General features: G+C 40.0%; 1 protein-coding gene across 1 annotated transcript in view; it reads right to left on the bottom strand.

Annotated features, from left to right (window-relative positions):
- MACO1 (macoilin 1) overlaps positions 1–19156 on the bottom strand; it is a 58549-nt gene that overhangs the window by 12017 nt on the left and 27376 nt on the right. Inside the window, exons 5-6 of the mRNA XM_074976166.1 lie at positions 18320–18498; positions 15510–16008 (exon numbers count right to left, since the gene is read on the bottom strand). Coding sequence (XP_074832267.1) covers positions 15510–16008; positions 18320–18498 — 678 coding nt within the window. The remainder of the gene's footprint in view (positions 1–15509; positions 16009–18319; positions 18499–19156) is intronic.

Raw genomic sequence — 19156 nt, 5'->3', positions numbered from 1 at the left:
AAATTGATAAGAAGCTTGCATTTGAGACCACAAATTAAAAATTTGGAAGACTGGCCAATACCTCAGTCAGTGCATGGATTGTTACGTAAAGCACATTTAAAGTCAAGCTGGACAAAACACTAAAAAACTGTATTTTGTTACACGCGTATTTTCATTATGGTTAATATTAGTTGGTAGACTTAAACTGTGACAGTGATATTTCATCCTCCTCTGCTTTCCTATGATCAGCTCTTTGGTGATCTGACGACTTAACTGGGCCCCCTCTTCCCAAGATGGATTGTGCCGACTGCTTCTGGTTTCAGCGCTGACAAGTCTGTTCTACACTGTGTCCCCATTGACTAATAAAGCTTCTGTTCTACCTCTGAATGAAAGTCACATCTGACTGTGGATGGGATGCAGAGCCTCATGACCTCCACACTCTGCGATACCTGGTGACAGATGTTGGATGCACCATCAGAGTTGAAATATGTGATGAGGAGACAATGGAAATTTACAAGTTACTGCATACCAACACTTCTCTGTCACCATTTGACTGGTTTTGATGGATGTTTGGCACAAAACAGTATAAAGAGGAATGCTTTAATTTTTTTAAAGTTAGTGACTGCTAAAATCTCAGGGTAATGCATCAATTGCAAAAAAACTGATTAGATAACTTTTTAAAAAATAATCTGGACAACATTTTTAAAAAACCCAGATTTTAACTATCCCCTTTCATTATATTGTATTTTATTGTAACCTCAGCTCTAGTTTTAAGCATTAACAAAACTCTATTACTACAATTTATAGAGGAAATAAAAACACTGCAAGGAACAGTCACAAAGGCATTTAAATTGTGCAATTAAAACATGGGTACCAAATTTTCTGAAATAGTAAAACAAACATTGATATAAAGAAAAAAATTACACTTGACAGTTTCATTTTTCAGAATGATCATCTTAATATTCAGCTACCAGAAAATCCTGCCTCCTTGCCCCACATATTCCTCATTTGCCCTGCATCATCTGTGGGCCAATCCATTTACAATGTCTAGTCAAAAGAAATATTCTGGATTAGCGATTTTTCCCTTGTAGTGCGCTAATACATAAAGTTATTCCCCATGTGCAGGGGAAATAAATAAATATTTTAAATAATAATTTAATACAAGATTTAAAAAGTTCTCCCTATGCCCAAAATAAACACATTATCAAGGTAAACCAGGATAATAGCAAAGAAGTAGTTTTGCTGTTAAAAGTGTGGCTAATGTTCTGACTCTATTCCCCAAAGTACTTTACACTATTCTCACAACGACGAATGACCCAATAAGGCAGCAGTATTTTTTCTACCATACTAGTTTCTGCTTAACACTGTTGTACTTTTCTGCAGTGTTTTTCCAGTAAACCAGGAAATCGATATGAGAAAAATTAATTCTAGTATACAATTTCTTTTGCTGTTGTATAAGCAGCAAGTCATCTGAAAACAGAATTACTTTTAAAATAAGGGCTTAATTGCAGCTTGGCTACCACACTGGGCAACTTGAAGGTCCAAGGCCTGATCCTGCAAGGCACAATTTCTTGATTCCACATATTAAAAACAGTTTATCAGCCCACCGTCTCCAGATGGGATCTCTTTCCCTGCTTATTTCAAATAAAGGAGGATGATCGGGGGTGGGGAGGGGGGGAGTTTCATGCAAAGGCTCTTAGATATAGTAAACTCTTTCATATCTGGCAGCCCTGGCACTGGGAAGTTGCCAGATAATGAAATATTCCAGATAGCAGAGAGCTATACCTAGCAGTGCATATCACTAAAAAGACAAACAAGATTAGATATTAAGAAAAACAAAAATGCATGCATAGTACTTTATCTACCAACAACAGTAGTATTGTACACTGTAAACTTATACTGTATTTGCTGTATTTATTTGTATTTAACTTTCACTACACTGTACTTATGGAAAACAATGTAAAATGCCGATTATTTGAGAGTTCCAGATGATAGAATGCTGGATATGAAAATGTTTATTGTATTTATGTCCATTTTGTGCATAAAATGTCTTGTTCCTTAAATTACTTCCTTTAGACATTACAGACATTTCCAAGCAACTGAGCACCCTACACTTCTTAATATTATGTAAAAATAGTCTTAAAAAAAAAAAAAAGACAGTTACATACACTAAAATGCTCTTCTAGCTACTCCTATGAGACTCTCTTGTACTGTTCCTTTTCTTGCTTAACCTGGTGTCCATGGTGCTATTACTTTAAAACCACCAATATCATTATTATAGTAAGCTGAAGTTCCCTGCGCTACAAGTGATATGCTGTCACAAGTACTTGCTTTAAGCAGTTTCTATATACTGCACCAAGAAGTTCCAGAAATAATTGAGACAGAATCCTTAGTTCTGACTTACTTGTTGTTCTAAACAGAACTGCTTTCAGTGGTCAGCAATTCAAGAAGATTGCTGGTTTGCATTGACGCTAAGAAATGGTTTGGTAGAAGGAGCATTAAGAAAATTATATCAAAAGATCCTAGGAATGCCTTTATTAAAAAGCCCAGCTATGCAGCTAGACTAAAGGTACAACATATAAAATTAACCTCAAAGTGAAATTTGTTACTAAACCATCTTTAGACTCAAGAACAACAAGAAGTCTTGTGGCACCTTATAGGCTAACAGATATTTTGGAGCATAAGCTTTCATCAGATGAAGCGGGGCTTTGCCCACAAAAGCTTATGCTCCAGAATATCTGTTAGTCTATAAGGTGCCACAAGACTTCTTCTTGTTCTCGAAGCTACAGACTAACACAGCTACCTCTCTGATACTCATCTTTAGACTGCTGCACTCAAATATGTCAACTCCTTTGTTTCCCCAAACCTAAAGTCTTTTTGTACAGGTTGAACTTCTAATCCCAAACACTCTTGTCTCACAACCTCCTTGGTCCAGCTTGATTTTAGTTAGCTAGATGACCACTTATGGGTGTGGCCAAGTTTCCTGTGGTCCTATAAAGTTTGTTTCCAGGCACCAGTCCTGGTTCTCACCGTTCTGTGTTATTCTTTGTAGTTAACTCCTAACTGTCTTTTAAGAGCTCAGTAAGCAGTGGAAGTGTTGATAAGTCTTCTAGACAATACTGACCTCCTGTGGTCAGGTAAACTGTCCCATCTGCCACCAGTTAGGTCCAAAGGGTGCCAGATTAAAGAGGTTTGACCTGTATATCCATTTGTTAAATTCAGGTTCCTAATCTGCAACGGAGTTTTCTTCAGTATCTCTTCACAACTGAGAATCTGTATCATCAGTAAAAGTTCCACTTCAACACCAGTTTCATTAAAGAAGTTCATTAAAAAAAAAGGAAAGGAAAGAGCAACGATAGCCCTTTTCCTTTCCAATCACATTATTAGATGTTTTTGGCCTATTTTATTTACATGTCAGGACAGTCCACCCTAAAGAAATATTTTAAAAAAACAAAAATTTCCCAAGGGGGCAAATTTGGGGTGAGAAACTGTACATATTGCACTAAATTGTAAAAACTAGAAGGAAGGTATGCAACACGAGGCAGATAAACACAATTTTAGGCTAATCACAGGATCTACTCCTTTGGCTGCAACATTTAAGCACAAGTTGAAAGAAAAGGGTGACAGTTGTGAACAACTGTGTGCCAGCCAGCACCTGGCTCCACAAATGCTGCTACCTAATACTCTGACCCCTTCTTTACATTACTGCTAACACCTTATTTCACCCATTCTCTGATTTCCAGTGTATGTTCCCAGAATTCTGAATCCTATTTATTGCTCATGTTTGCCTTAGCCCTATTACACTTCAGTAGGCTTTGAGGATGTCTCCCAGTGTAACTGAATGGAGAAAATTGTTCTGGTGTTAAAACTACTTCACAGAGGCAGGCAGCAGACTGGAAAAAAATAGGTTCAGGAGTTACAGTTTGGGACATCAGTGGTGCTATAGACAATGGAAAATAACTACAGCTAAAATACAGGAAAGTACATTTACCTTAAAACCTTCAGATTTTGCTCTGAGGATAACCCCAAGTCTTGTGAGAGCAAGGAGGAAAAAAGGCCCTGCTCCACAAATATTTCCCCTATGCACAAATGCAGCCCAGTTACCTGAAGAATTCAAAGATATCCAGGAAGATAATTAATTCAACAGTAAGACTGCTTCTCTAGGTTCAATACTTCAGAAGCCAGGAGACAGCACTTCAGTGGATGTGAACACTATTGTCAAACTGCACTTTTAGACGCTCTCTTTTTGCATGCAAATAGCCAGCAGCGAGTTGTGATCATTACAAAGAGGTATCTTGCTGTGGCAAACCCAGCTTCTGGTACTTTTTGCACTACAAAAGAATGAAAGCTTTAGCTATGATCATGATTTGTACATGTCCAAATCCATAAAAAAGAAAAAAAAATGCCTGTCTCCTAGAATGGATACTGAGATGATATAGATTGCAAAAGTAGCTTGCTCTGGTAGCTATTAAGAAGTGATCTGAGCCAATGGAGCATAAAGGGGTTCCAGATTCTCTCCCTCCATTTGCCTGATAAATTATAAAGATGTAAAACAGACAGTTAGGATGAAAATTACCATAAAACAGAAACCTGAAGTGATTTTACAAGCATAAAACAGACCTCACAATTAAAGTTGCCAAGTTTGCAATTGCAGAGAAACAAAACTCTTGCCCACCTCTGTCCTTGCTCCCTCCATCCCCCTCTCTCTCTGCCACTCACTCTCCCCCCCACCCCACATATTCATTTTCACCAGCAGTGTGAAAATATAACAGTAGTGTGCACTCTAGTGTGGGGTCACAGATGAGGGGTTTGGGAACTGGTGGCTGTGGATTCGAGCTGGGAGCGCAGGCCAGGGAGGAGGGTTTGGAGTGCAGGAGGGATCTCCAGGCTGGGGCAGGGAGTTGAGATGCAGGTGGGGGCCCTGAGCTGTGAGGTTCAGAGTACAGAGGTCTCAGGGCTGGGACAGGGAAAGGAGCATGGGCTCTGGGACAGAGCTGCATGTGGGAGGGGGTCAGGAGCGGGAGAGGGCTGGAGTGCAGGCTGTGAGTTGGGCTTATCTCAGGTGCTTTCTTGAAACAGCAACAAAGGGTCCTGTGGCACCTTATAGACCAACAGAAAAGTTTTGAGGATGAGCTTGTGTGAGCACAGACTCACTTCTTCAGATGCAACTTTTCTGTTAGTCTATAAGGTGCCACAGGACCCTTTGTTGCTGTTACAGATCCAGACTAACATGGCTTACCCCCCAATACTTTCTTGAAACAGTGACCATATCATTCTGGCACCTAGGTGGAGGCATGGTCAGATGGCTCTGTGCACTGACCTCGCCCGCAGGCGCTACTCCTGCTGCTCCCTTTGGCCACTGTTTGCATCCCATAGAGGAGCTGCAGAAATGGCCTTTGGGGTGGGTGCAGCACACAGAGCCTCCCTGGCTGAACCTATGCGTAAGAGCTGTTTCTGGGAACTGCAGGGAGCCTACTTTAGCCCCACTGCACCACTGGTGCTGACTGAAGCCCACCAGAATCCCTTTTCAAAAGGGTAACAAAGAGGAAGCCATGCTAGTCTATACACTATCAAAACAAAAAGCAGTCAAGTAGTACTTTAAAGACTAGCAAAATGGTTTATTAGGTGAGCTTTCGTGGGACAGACCCACTTATTCAGACCATAGCCAGACCAGACCAGACTAAATATTTAAGGCACAGAGAACCAAAAACTGTAAGCAAGGAGGACAAATCAGAAAAAGATAATCAAGGTGAGCAAATCAGAGATTGGACGGGTCGGGGTGCGGGAAAGTCAAGAATTAGATTGAGCCAAGTATGCAGACAAGCCCCTATAGTGACTCAGAAAGTTCCCATCATGATTTAAACCATGTGTTAATGTGCCGAATTTGAATATAAAAGCCAGCTCAGATGTTTCTCTTTCCAAAACGGTGCGATAATTCCTTTTCAGTAACACACATACCTTTAGGTCATTGACAGAATGCCCCATTCCATTAAAGTGTTGACTAACGGGTTTGTGGATCTGGAGTGTTTTGATGTCTGTTTTGTGCCCGTTGACCCTTTGTCTAAGGGAGTTAGAAGTCTGTCCAATACACAAAGCATCTGGGCATTGTTGGCACACGATGGCATATATGATGTTAGTAGAGGAGCAAGAGAAAGTGCCTGTGAGTAACCTGGTTAGGTCCAGTGATGGTATTTCCAGAGAAAATACGTGGACAAAGCTGGCAGCGGGCTTTGTTGCAGGGAAAGGTTCCAGGACTGAACTGTGGCTGTTAGTGAGGATCCTCATGAGGTTGGGAGGTTGTCTGTAGGAGAGAACAGGCATGTCACCCAGGGCCTTCTGGAGTGTGGCATCCTGAATAAGGATAGGTTGTAGGTCTTCAATAATTCGTTGCAGTGGTCTGAGTTGGGGGCTGTAGGTGATGACCAGTGGTGTTCTGTTCTTGGCTTTTTTGGGCCGATCTTGGAGTAGCTGGTCTCTGGGTATTCGTCTGGCCCTGTTGATTTGTTTTTTTACTTCTCCTGGTGGGTAATTCAGGTTTATGAGTATTTGGTAAAGTTCTTGTAGTTTTTGGTCTCTGTCAGTTGGATCAGAGCAAATGCGATTGCACCTAAGAACTTGACCGTAAACAATGGATCTAGTCACGTGTGCAGGATGGAAACTAGAAGGGTGTAGATAAGTATAGCGATCAGTAGGTTTTCGGTACAGTGTGGTACTGATCAGGCCATCCTTGATTAGTACTGTAGTGTCCAGGAAATGTATCTCTTGCATGTTGTAATTGAGGCATAAGTTGATGGTGGGGTGTAGATTGTTAAAGTCTCTATGGAATTCCTCTAGAGCCTCTGTACCATGGGTTCAAATCATAAAGATGTCATCAATGTATCTTAAGTAGAGGAGTGGTATTGGGGACAAGAGCTGAGGAATCGTTGTTCCAGGTCAGCCATAAATATATTAGCACATTGTGGGGCCATGCTGGTGCCCATAGCAGTTCCACTAATCTGGAGGTATAAATTGTCCCCAAAACGGAAATAATTGTGTGTGAGTACAAAGTTACAGAGGTCAGACACCAGATTGGCTGTGGTGGCATCAGGGATGGTATTCCTGATTGCTTGTAATCCGTCTTTATGTGGAATATTAGTGTACAGAGCCTCTACATCCATTGTGGCAAGGATGGCGTTATCAGGAACTTTTCCGATGTTTTGTAATTTCCTCAGGAAGTCAGTGGTATCTTGGATATAGCTGGGAGCGTTGGTGGCATAGGGTTTGAGGAGGGAGTCCACGTAACTGGATAGTCCGGTGGTAAGGGTGCTAATACCTGAAATGATAGGGCGTCCAGGGTTTCCAGGTTTGTGGATTTTGGGAAGTAAATAGAATAGTCCAGGCTGCGGCTCAGACGGTGTGTCTGAGTTAATGAGGTCCCGAGTAGCAGCAGGGAGTTCCTTCAGTCGTTGTTGTAATTTCCTTTGGAATTCCAAAGTGGGATCAGCGGAGAGAGGTCTGTAAAATGTGGTGTCGGAGAGTTGTCTGGCTGCCTCCTGTTCATGGCCCCACAATATACTAATATATTTATGGCTGACCTGGAACAACGATTCCTCAGCTCTCGTCCCCTATTACCACTCCTCTACTTAAGATACATTGATGACATCTTTATGATTTGGACCCATGGTACAGAGGCTCTAGAAGAATTCCACAGAGACTTTAACAATCTACATCCCACCATCAATTTATGCCTCGATTACAACATGCAAGAGATACATTTCCTGGACACTACAGTACTAATCAAGGATGGCCTGATCAGTACCACACTGTACCGAAAACCTACTGATCGCTATACTTATCTACACCCTTCTAGTTTCCATCCTGCACACGTGACTAGATCCATTGTTTACGGTCAAGCTCTTAGGTATAATCGCATTTGCTCTGATCCAACTGACAGAGACCAAAAACTACAAGAACTTTACCAAATATTCATAAACCTGAATTACCCACCAGGAGAAGTAAAAAACCAAATCGACAGGGCCAGATGAATACCCAGAGACCAGCTACTCCAAGATCGGCCCAAAAAAGCGAAGAACAGAACACCACTGGTCATCACCTACAGTCCCCAACTCAGACCACTGCAACGAATTATTGAAGACCTACAACCTATCCTTAATCAGGATGCCACACTCCAGAAGGCCCTGGGTGACATGCCTGTTCTCTCCTACAGACAACCTCCCAACCTCATGAGGATCCTCACTAACAGCCACAGTTCAGTCCTGGAACCTTTCCCTGCAACAAAGCCCGCTGCCAGCTTTGTCCACATATCTTCTCTGGAAATACCATCACTGGACCTAACCAGGTTACTCACAGAATCACGGGCACTTTCTCTTGCTCCTCTACTAACATCATATATGCCATCATGTGCCAACAATGCCCAGATGCTTTGTATATTGGACAGACTTCTAACTCCCTTAGACAAAGAGTCAACGGGCACAAAACAGACATCAAAACACTCCAGATCCACAAACCCGTTAGTCAACATTTTAATGGAATGGGGCATTCTGTCAATGACCTCAAGGTATGTTTGTTACTGAAGAGAAATTATTGCTCCTTTTTAGAAAGAGAAGTGGACGAGCTGACATTTATATTCAAATTCGGCACATTAACACATGGTTTAAATCGTGATGGGAACTTTCTGAGTCACTATAGGGGCTTGTCTGCATACTTGGCTCAATCTAATTCTTGACCTTCCCCCCCCCGACCCGTCCACTCTCTGATTTGCTCACCTTGATTATCTTTTTCTGATTTGTCCTCCTTGCTTACTGTTTTTGGCTCTCTGTGCCCTAAATATTGAGTCTGTTCTGGTCTGGCTATGGTCTGAAGAAGTGGGTCTGTCCCACGAAAGCTCACCTAATAAACCATTTTGCTAGTCTTTAAAGTGCTACTTGACTGCTTTTTGTTTTCAAAAGGGTGTTTGGGTCGAAAACTGGATGTCTGGCAGCCCTACTGAGAACATTCATGAAAGTTTGGGAATATCCCCATTTTACTGGGGAATGATGAGAGAGGTCTGTGTTGCAGTGCTGCCAAATGCCAGTGCCGTGTTTAACCCCCCTGAATTGCACTGCTGCAGCCAACTAGACTACAATCACTGCCTTTCATTAGCCAAAGAAAGGCCACCAGCTCTGTAGTCTCAGGAAATAAATTTCACATATATAGATTAAAATTGAAAATCTTTCTTATAAGCTATAAAATAAAATTACCATTTTAGAAAGATGACCATAAGGTTTTACATTTCAGTTAGTTGGTTTTGAGCTTATGGGTCACCTACCAAACGTTGTTTCATTGGAAATAAGAACTGAAGGGTTAACAAACCCATTAGATATTTTGTCAGTTTTTACGAGAGTTGACTAACATGCCCAGAGAAGTTACAGTAAATGGTTTTCCCATAAACATGGACAGTTTCACATCAACGTATAACTGAAAACATTATTTCAACTAAAGTTGAATTAATCTGATAAAGTGGGTTTTATCCATAAAAGTGTATGCCCAACTACATCTGTTAGTCTTTAAGGCAGGGGAGGCCGCTGACCCACAGCAAAATCAGTTGGGAGACACATGCAAGGAAGAAGCAAACAACAACAAAAGCCCTCACAGATGTGGACCCCAACTAAGCAGTAATAAGACATTCACCTCAAGAGATCTCTACCCTAGAGATCTGGCAGCCTGAGGCTGGATTTTGTGGTGGGCCCCCTAAGCTCTGGGTGGAGCCAAAAATGAGAGCTTCAGTGCACAAGAGGAGGGTAGGGGGATGTGGGGCCTGGGCTGGGGTGGGGATATCTGGAAGGGAGGTGCAGGAGAAGAGAGGAGTAGGGGGGTTGAGTGGGAGGAAGGGTGATAAATCTGGAAAGAGGGGAGTGCAAGAGTGGTGCAGTGTGGGATCTGGAATGAAGGGGCCAGGAGCAGGGGTGAGGGGTCTGGGCTTTGGGGATATAGGGTCTAGAAGGGGATGGGGGCATGGGTGTCTAACTGGCACAGCTGGGGAGGCAGCATGGAACACGTAGCAGCGCATGGTTCTTATACTTCAGTAAAGTCCTCCCGCTGGCACTGTCCCCCGCCCCACTAATTGCAATTTTTGGCCAACGCAGCAGTTCCCAGCCTTTTCCAGACGGGGACACACTGACAATTCAGGAAGACTTGGTGACCCATGGCAATTCAAAAATGGGTGGGAGTAGCGCTATAACTATCTTATTTTGCACCTGAAGCAAGAATATAAAATTGCACAACCTCACATTTTTACTTTAACAGAAGTTATTTAATAGAAAAAGTGAAAATACATGAATAAAATAACAGTTTGTTTACTGTAGTTTATTATTTTATTATTGTAGTTAATCTACCCTCAAACTGCTTCTCCCTGACCCCTGCTTAAATCCTACACTCTGAGGCTGGAAGGGCATCAAGCTCAGGGAGTAGGGGTGGGTCACAAATAAAATAATGAAAACTAAGAAATCAGCTACATAGAAGAGAAGGGGGAAAGGGAAAGAGTGGGGGAATTACTAAAAGAGTATGTAAAGTGGCTTGCCTGGTATCACTATGAATATCAAAAGAGGGGGAAGCTGTCTTTGTAATGCATAAGGCAGGGGTGTCCAACTTTTTTTCCACTGGGGGCCCCATGGCAATTTTTTAAATGTTCCAGGGGCTGCGCACAAAATAGCAGTTGTAAAACCAATTAACTCAAGTGTTAAGCTTTCAGCACGCAGGCATAGGTAGTTACTGTCTCAATTGATAGAGATAGCTGCTGCATACGGCCGCTCTCTCTATCGATGGATAGTTGCCAGAGGCAGCAGTGTTAAGAAACTGCACATGGCTCCTTTAAGAGCCACATGCAGCTCAGAGCTGCCCAGTTGGCAACCCTTAACAAATCTAATCACGACCCATATGTTGGGAATCCCTGGGCCAATGGGAGTGAGGGAGAGCAGTGCCTATACGAAGCGCTTCTCAGTAACGCAGGAGCTGCTTCAGTCCTCCCTGGCAGGGCCCACAACCTGGATCCAGCCACAGCTTTCCTGGATCCAGCCACAGCTTTCCTGGATCAGGCCTGTGAGGCTCAGGGCAAGCCCCAAGCCTCACACACTGGATCCAGGCAAGCCACGGGCTGTAGGCTCTCCTCCACTGTTTGAAGGTGCCGCATAACTCCTCATTTTGTTTGCAGATACAGACTAACACAACTACCCCATGATAATTACTTCAACTACATAAGCGAAACCTTCGAAATTCAATAACTGCTTCCCCTGCGCTCTTTTTACTAACTGAAGATGACACTGAACAAATAAATTTCCTGGCTTCAGGGAAGGATAATTATGCATAAAAAGTGAGCTCTTAAAAATTACTTGATATTGCCCTTTTAAATATTGTAGCATAATATGCAATATCAAATTTGAGAAAGTATTACAGAGCATGTCTTGGTTAGTTGTTTTACCTTGAAAAGTAAATCTAAAAATGGCATTGCAGCGATTTGTACATATTATATCTGAATAACCACCAATAATCTTGATTCAATAGCCACCATAAGGCTCTTTCATTACATCTAATATTGGTTAATTAGTTCAGGATCACATTTATGAACAAAAAGAAAACAGTTCGGCTTGGAGATCCCAGGATGCATTTGAAAGTTATGAAAAGCATATTTTTATTTGAAAACTAAACAGATATGATCAGCATTCAGACAAACACAGATCCTCACACTGCATTTTTTATGGCTGCTTTTTAGACTCGAGTCACAATTTAGCCATATAAGTTAGAAGTTCAATAATTAGCGTCACTTAAAATGGAGAAAACAAATAAGTGCTTTACAATATGGGAACAGGGGCACTGACAAGTGAAAAATATCTTGTGTTTAAACTATCCATACACATGGAGTTTTCTTCTCAACACAAATGTTTTTTGCCCCCTTTGGTATGTATTTAAAGACATACAGTAGTCAGAGACGCAATGTAAATAGGGAGTTAGAGACAGACAGCCTAAATAGAAGCAACAATATAGACATTATTCTGGTTATTTTCATTGGTAACAAAGCACTAATCAAACAGCAGCAGACAAGAAATTAGTATTTTAAAATGTCCATGTAGTCACAGTGATAACTTAAAGCAAACTAATATCTGTGGCCCAGTATATAAGAGTCTCATCATATATTGAAACGTAACAAAATATTTCAGATTTTAAATCTAGCCCCACATACAGAACCAGGGATGTAAACGCCCGTTTAAATTATTAATTAATTAAAGGGGGGAGGGAGGCAGATGAGGGCTGCTCTGACAGGGCTGAGGCACACCTGCCCACAGCACCCCCACACTAGGCCCACCATGGAGGAAGGCTGCTCCCTTGCCTGCATTGGACTGCTCCAGGTCCCACCAGTTAACTACAACTAGTAAGCGTCCTCCGTTTAGGTTAAGGCTTTGCAGTTAACATCCCTATCATGGACACATTCAGAATAAAAGTATCTTCATATGCTGGTTGGCAAGCCATACTATAATTTGGAGAATTGGTAGCACCACTCCTCTTTCTTTGGTCCCTCTGATCAGTTAATTGGCAAATAATGGAACTGCGACTACAGCTGGGCAAAAGTTTTTTTCAGCAAATAGTAAGTTTACCAAAAAAAGCCACATTTTTGTAACACTGAAATTATTTGCAAATTTGGATTCAATTTTGGCCAACCTCTCCCCCCAAAAGACAATTTCAGAAGCATCATAACAAAATGTTTCAAAACAGTTCAAAACAACATTTCAAATGCTTCACTTGGCTTCAGCAACTTTAGTGTTTTTAGTTTCCCCAAGAACAAACAAACAAAAAAAGATTATTCGCTCAGCTCTAATTGTGACATTAGGGAAACTGAACAGCTCTCTTCTCTTCCTCGAGTGCCGAAGAGTGATAATTATTTTGCCTGGACTATATACGCACATCTTCTACTGATGGCGTTGCCATTAGCATCCTATTAATCGAGACTGAATTTGGTTCACAGGTAAGGTTAAAGCAAGCTGGAAGCTAGCTAGTTTATGTGGTTATTCTGCAGATACTGTAAAAGTGACAAGTTATCTGAATATTTCCAGTAATGAAATGAGAAGAAACCATATGAATTGGCAGAAGGTATGCCAATTAGTGGATATAATCATTATCAGAATAGAAAAGGATATTTTCACGGAAGTAACTGTATCCACATATGATGAATCTTCAGAGACAAACTAGAGTCAGAATTCCAATTACCTAAAGGCTCCTGAAGGGAAAAAAGTGTGAGCCTTACTCGCCAATTAAATTACCCAACAAGGACTTGTTGAAGTTAGACCAGTGAGCTTGCAACACTAAAGAAAAGAAAGAGATGCTAATAGGGAGATCAGAAAGGGGGCAGCAGGTATAAAGGCACTACAAATTTATTCTAACACTTCTCTATCCCATCCCAATCACATGCGGTTTTCTTTCCTTTAGATGGCTCTGCAGTGGCTCACAGACTTTGTGACCTTCTATTTTCTATTTGCTAACAAGGCAGCAACAATAAGATATTTAAGAGGGATTACCCACAGAAGATACAGAAGGTTTTCTTGCACTACTCCTTCACCACAAAGCATTTAGTGTTTGAAGAGGAGTCACTTCCAGTGTTTCCAATTTTCCATCCATGGGTAGAATAAATTTTGTTATGTGCACCAAGGCATGTGTGGATGTGAACTACCACAGAACACATGCTGCCAGCTTTGGGCACTCTGCTAACCAGCTGGGTAGCACCTGAATCCTTCCTGGGTGGCTGCCCAAGTGCTCATCTTAAAAGGAACACTGCTTACTACTCTTTTACCTTCTACACCATAGCAAATGTGTGGTTCTCTCCTCCTTGTTTCAGCTTAATTACAATGGACATTTGTTCTAGGCCTCCGTGCTTACACATTATATGTAAAGAGCTTACAGCAGGCGTTATCTTTTTATTTGTTTATTTTTAAGGGGAAGGTCTTTATGGTTCAATAGTAAAATATCACCTTTTACAGATCATGAGCAAAGAGGGACTTCTTTCTATTTTTTCCTAAAAGTGATCTGATAAACAGAGCAACAGAGGTAATGGTTGTTGCTGCTATGTGCGCAGGCATATAACATGATTCTCTGAGTCAGATATGGCTGATATCTAATAGGTAGCATGTGTAGCAGTGGGACCTAACTGCAGCACTTCACATTCTTTTTCTTTTAATCTTAACTTTTCCCATTATATTTTATGCAGAGATTCCTGCACCGCAATCCACAGATCACCAGTGGTTTGCAAAGTACTTGTGGTCTTTCGTGTTTCCATCTGTTAAATAGCATTAAAGACTATAAATACATTAAATGCTTTCCTGATACTACTTTTCTATCTTGAGAATGGCCAGAGATGTTATTTGACTCTAAATCTGAGGTAAGAAACAAAGATGAACAGACTATCCATGAAACAATTACTATATTCAAATATACTTCATGCTAGGAAAGTCTGAGAACCCATGTAATATGGTTAAATTGAGTTATTTCCACACATTATTCACCTGAGGAGTGAAAACAGGAAACATCAGTGAAGATACACACAGGCAAAACGTAAACACCAGTTTCGTTGTTAGCTTGTACTGTTGTGTAATAAAATAGAATCTCTGATCAAATACAGCATTATGCAATTTACAATGCACGTCCTTCAAAGGTTCACAGAGGTACTCCAGTAGAAAACAACACTACCAGGCTGTACAATGTTAACTGCCAAAGAGCTATTTTCCCCCCTTTGGGGCAGGAATTTGAGAGGTTCACATTCGTTTTTTATGAGAAGTTTATAACTTCCCCTTTCTACCCCAACTGACAACACTGTAAGGTACTCAACAGCTTTCCAGAAGCGTATATTTCTTTAACTCTCACATTAGCAACCATACGGATGTGTTTTATCAAACCATTATAGTCCATAACACAGTGAAATTAAATTTCTGTGTACTATATCCAACCAGCAAAGGTAAATCATATTTGCAGGTGGAGTGTGAATACAATATTCCTTTGACAATGAAGCAGCTCATGATTTGCATTCAAACCTGTGAAGTGAAGATTAAAAGAAAAAAACCAAGCATTTCCGATTAGACGTTCAAGTTCCAGTATAGCACCTTTCATGTACTGGAGAAGTAGAAGGCATATGGGGCAGAACTTGATGAATCATGTTCAATAAATTTGTAATGATGTTACTTTGTACTTCTCTAGTACCTTTAATCAAAGGATTATTAAAATACTTTATTATGCCTCACAACAACCCTGTGAGGTAGGTAAATAAACCCATTTTACAGAGGAGTAAACTAAGGATGGCGCAGTAAAATGATTTGCTTATGGTCACGCAGGAAATCAATAGAGTTAGCAACAGAAACCCACCTCCCAGTCTGTTTTTATAATCATTAGGCCACGCTGTCTTTTTAACAAAGCCATACATTGATTAATGGTTTGCTAAAAAAGGTTTCCAATCTACTGAAAAACAAGCATGATGAGAGAAAGAGACTGTTAGGCAGTGAACGTATCAAACTTACCTTACCAGTGCATCTGGTTTGCTTAGCTGGTTATTAGGAATACAGTTTTCCATTAAGTCCTTGTGTGTGCTTGGGCTCTTGCTAGTGCATTTCTGTTTTTTCTCATTTTTAGTAGATGAGGAAGGGATGCTCCCATTAGTTGCACTATGACTGCGAGGCGAGGAGTTCACAACTCCACTGGCATTTTTGTAATTTTTGGATGAGGCAGTGCATGAGTCCTCTTTTAAGAGGTTTTCTGTACTTCCAACAAGATCATTGTTTAATCTTTTACTATTGATATGGTTTTCCATATATTCAATTTCTTGTATTTTAGAGTCTACTGGTTGTAAAATATTGTTATTTATTCCAAGGTTGTGTTTCTTGGCATCCTTGTCCTTTTCTTTCCCCTTTTCTCTATATTCTAGCTCCGGTAATGTTGTGGATAATTTTTTATTGGCTGGAATGCCTCCATTGTGCTGTAAAAGTACTGAGGAATCCATATCAGATAATCCTTTGGCTGCTGCAACAGCAAGAAACAGAGATTATTAAATCAGTGCACTTTTAACAAACGGAATAATTACTTTTAAATAAATAAATGGCAATCCTTTTTAGTGAAAACCACCATCAAGATTATACGTTAAAATGTATAAAAATACACTTGGCTTTTAACTGATTTTAACTCACTCACTAATTTTTGGGTTTATACATAATTCTATAAGAACAAGTTCAGCTATAAATACCTACCCTAAAGGCTAAAGAATAAATACTACTAAACTGACCAGGTTATAAAAGCTGCAAATTGATGAAAGCTAAAAAGGTAAGATTTAGTGGAACTATTAACCTAAATACAATCAATTTAAGAGATGTGTTCTATCTAAATTACTTATAATTCTTCTGCCCCCCCGTTCTCCTCCATCCTTTGTCATTTTGCGTGGTTTTAACAAAACTTTTATAATTTTAAAAGTATTTCTCTCCTTTGTTACTGTGTGAAATCAATAGGGAAAACTGTGAAACTGACTACACACAGATTGGTGTTAGATCCAGAAAGATTCCGCACATCCCACCTCAGGTTTACTTGTTACTTCAAGTAATGCCAGAAAAAAAAAAGTCATCTGGAATCTGAAAGTTAATGTACTCCTTTCTTTAACAAAAGGAAAAAAAAGACAAGATTTTAATCTTTATCTGGGAAAAGGGGTATTTTACCAATGCATTTTAATTAAGAATATGAAATGTCTGCAGATCTCCAGAGTTTTAAGATGAATGTTTAGGGTCAAATCCAAGTTTAATGTTCACAGTAATTGTACTTGTCTAATTGATCTCCATTTTATTACAGCAGTTAGACAGCTCAGGAAAAGTATTTCAGTGTGATCACTATTCCTGGTAGCTAGAAACTTTTTTCTGCTCCATACTCAATATCATCAGTGGAGTCAGGCAATGGGTAATCACTAATGTAATGCACCTTTTGTATGTAAAACATATAGACCAATATATAAACACACACAAAAAAGGTGAAACTTCATATGGTTTTGCTAAAAAAGATGTTATAACAGTTTATTCCATTTAGTAAAATTAATTTCAAATTTTTTTGGTAAAGGTAGATTAAATTTACAACTCATCTCGTGTTTTGTCATGAACATTTATGTTTTAAAACACAATAGAAAAGTAACTAACTGTTGCCACTGTAAGGTTATGCTAAGCAAGCTAATCAGAGTGAAAATGCCAATGCCTCTTTGTTTTGGTAAATGTAGATCAAGTATATGAGAATTATTATTTAAATATATCTCAAACTGAGACCCCCCTTTATCCCCCTCTATAAGGCAACTACTGTTTTAAATAAACAGTAAAACTTCGCTAATTCTGATTAATGTGTATGAGACTTTTTTATTTTTAAAAACAACTGTGTAATTAATAATTCTTCACACTGTACTTGCATTACAGTCCATTTGGTAAAAATTATTAAATCTGACTAATACATTTACTACAGCATATTGTTATTAAATCTGAAGTGGAAGAGTCTGGAATTTTGGTGTGAACTGTACAAACTTTGTGTATTAGTGAAGGTCTGCTTTAGCATGCACCAAATGTACTAGAAAGCAAGCCTGAGACACGAGGGGCCTGGTATAAGACCCAAACTAAAAATCAGGCTCTGCTGATACAAAGCAGAGTTGGTATGTGTCAGGCTACGAGCAAGTCAGGCCCTGTTACAAAATAAATGCCTGCTTGCAGGTTCACTGTCTAGTACATAACCTTGGCAAGAACATGGCTGTCATTGCAAAAACACAGACACTTTTAAGAGGTACTAGGCACTATATAGTCACATTCCCAAAGAATAGTACCAGAACACCCATACTGGCCCCTCCTAAAGATTAGGTCAGAATGGCAGGATAATGAATGAGAACATTTTGATTGAACCAACAGGTATACGATACAGAATGGTAACCAACCACATCACAGAGTTAACACACAACTTGTTTGTATCAGATTGTAAAAGTGGGTTTTCTCTGTCTGGCCTTGGGGGAAGGGAGGAAACAGAAAATCCTGCCACTCCCTGAGCTGATCCACTGCCATAGGAATACATGACTTAAGTGTGCCTGCAGCACATAAGGGACTAATACTGTGCTTTGTTAGCAATAAACCTGGCCAAGTGCCTTTGCCACTAAATTGAGTCTGTGGTTTTCTTGGGCAGTTCAAAGTCTGTTATACGTGTTATTTGTCCAGAGACAGCATAACATGTAGAGAGAACAACAAAAACACAGCCAACTGACAATACATATTATTTCTTTTAATTACAGATGGTGGCAGCAAAATACCATGTAGTCAGTATAGCCTACCTTCCTCTGCCTCTCTTTCTTGCCTTTGTAACATCTGTTGCTCTGGGGGTAAAGCTTGCTGTAGAAGCTGCATGTAAAATTCATTCTCTTTCTGCACTTCTTTTTGTTTTCTTAATCTCATTTTATAGCTGACATAACTTTTGAAGCCAAAGCCCAAGGTCACAACAGGATAGCCAATACTAGAAAGAAGACGTTTTTATTAACTGAACTCTGACCATAATACCGAGTTAATACGATGTACAGCATATTATAAATATCTCTAGACTACAATTGTTACAAAAGATGTGATCTGTATTGGCAAAAGGTATTTTGTAATACTAATATTCATAATTAAAGATGTAGTGACTTATTTATTTTGGTAAGCAAGGCAGCTTTTAGGCAAAAAGACTAGGCAACATACATCACAGAGAGAGAACAGAGACAACATAGTCTAGAGGGGCCTGAAGCTAGAGCTATGAGCCAGGAACTTCAGATTTCTAAAACTAGCTCTCAACTTACTTTATACATGGACTTTGGAACACCATTTCAAACTCCAGTGCATACATCAATAAAATGGTGACTCTACTACTTTCACATATAAGACCCAAATATTGTTATTAGCCAATACAAAATTGAGAATTACAAAATGCTAGCAGATCATGCCATTAACTCTAACAAGGACATAACCAGTGGGAAACCATTGGTAAGTCTATATGCCAAATGTGTTTATTTTAATTTGAGAATAGAAAAAAGTCTTATCCACTAGCAAATAAGAGGACCCTCCAGGCAAATAAAACCATATTAAATTGAAGTAGGCTATTTTTATAGCAAAGAGGTAATGAGAATGCAGAGGCATGC

Source organism: Carettochelys insculpta, chromosome 24 (assembly GCF_033958435.1).
Source record: "Carettochelys insculpta isolate YL-2023 chromosome 24, ASM3395843v1, whole genome shotgun sequence".
In the NCBI taxonomy this organism is placed as follows: Eukaryota; Metazoa; Chordata; order Testudines; family Carettochelyidae; genus Carettochelys; species Carettochelys insculpta.
This window is presented reverse-complemented; position numbering and strand designations above follow the sequence as displayed.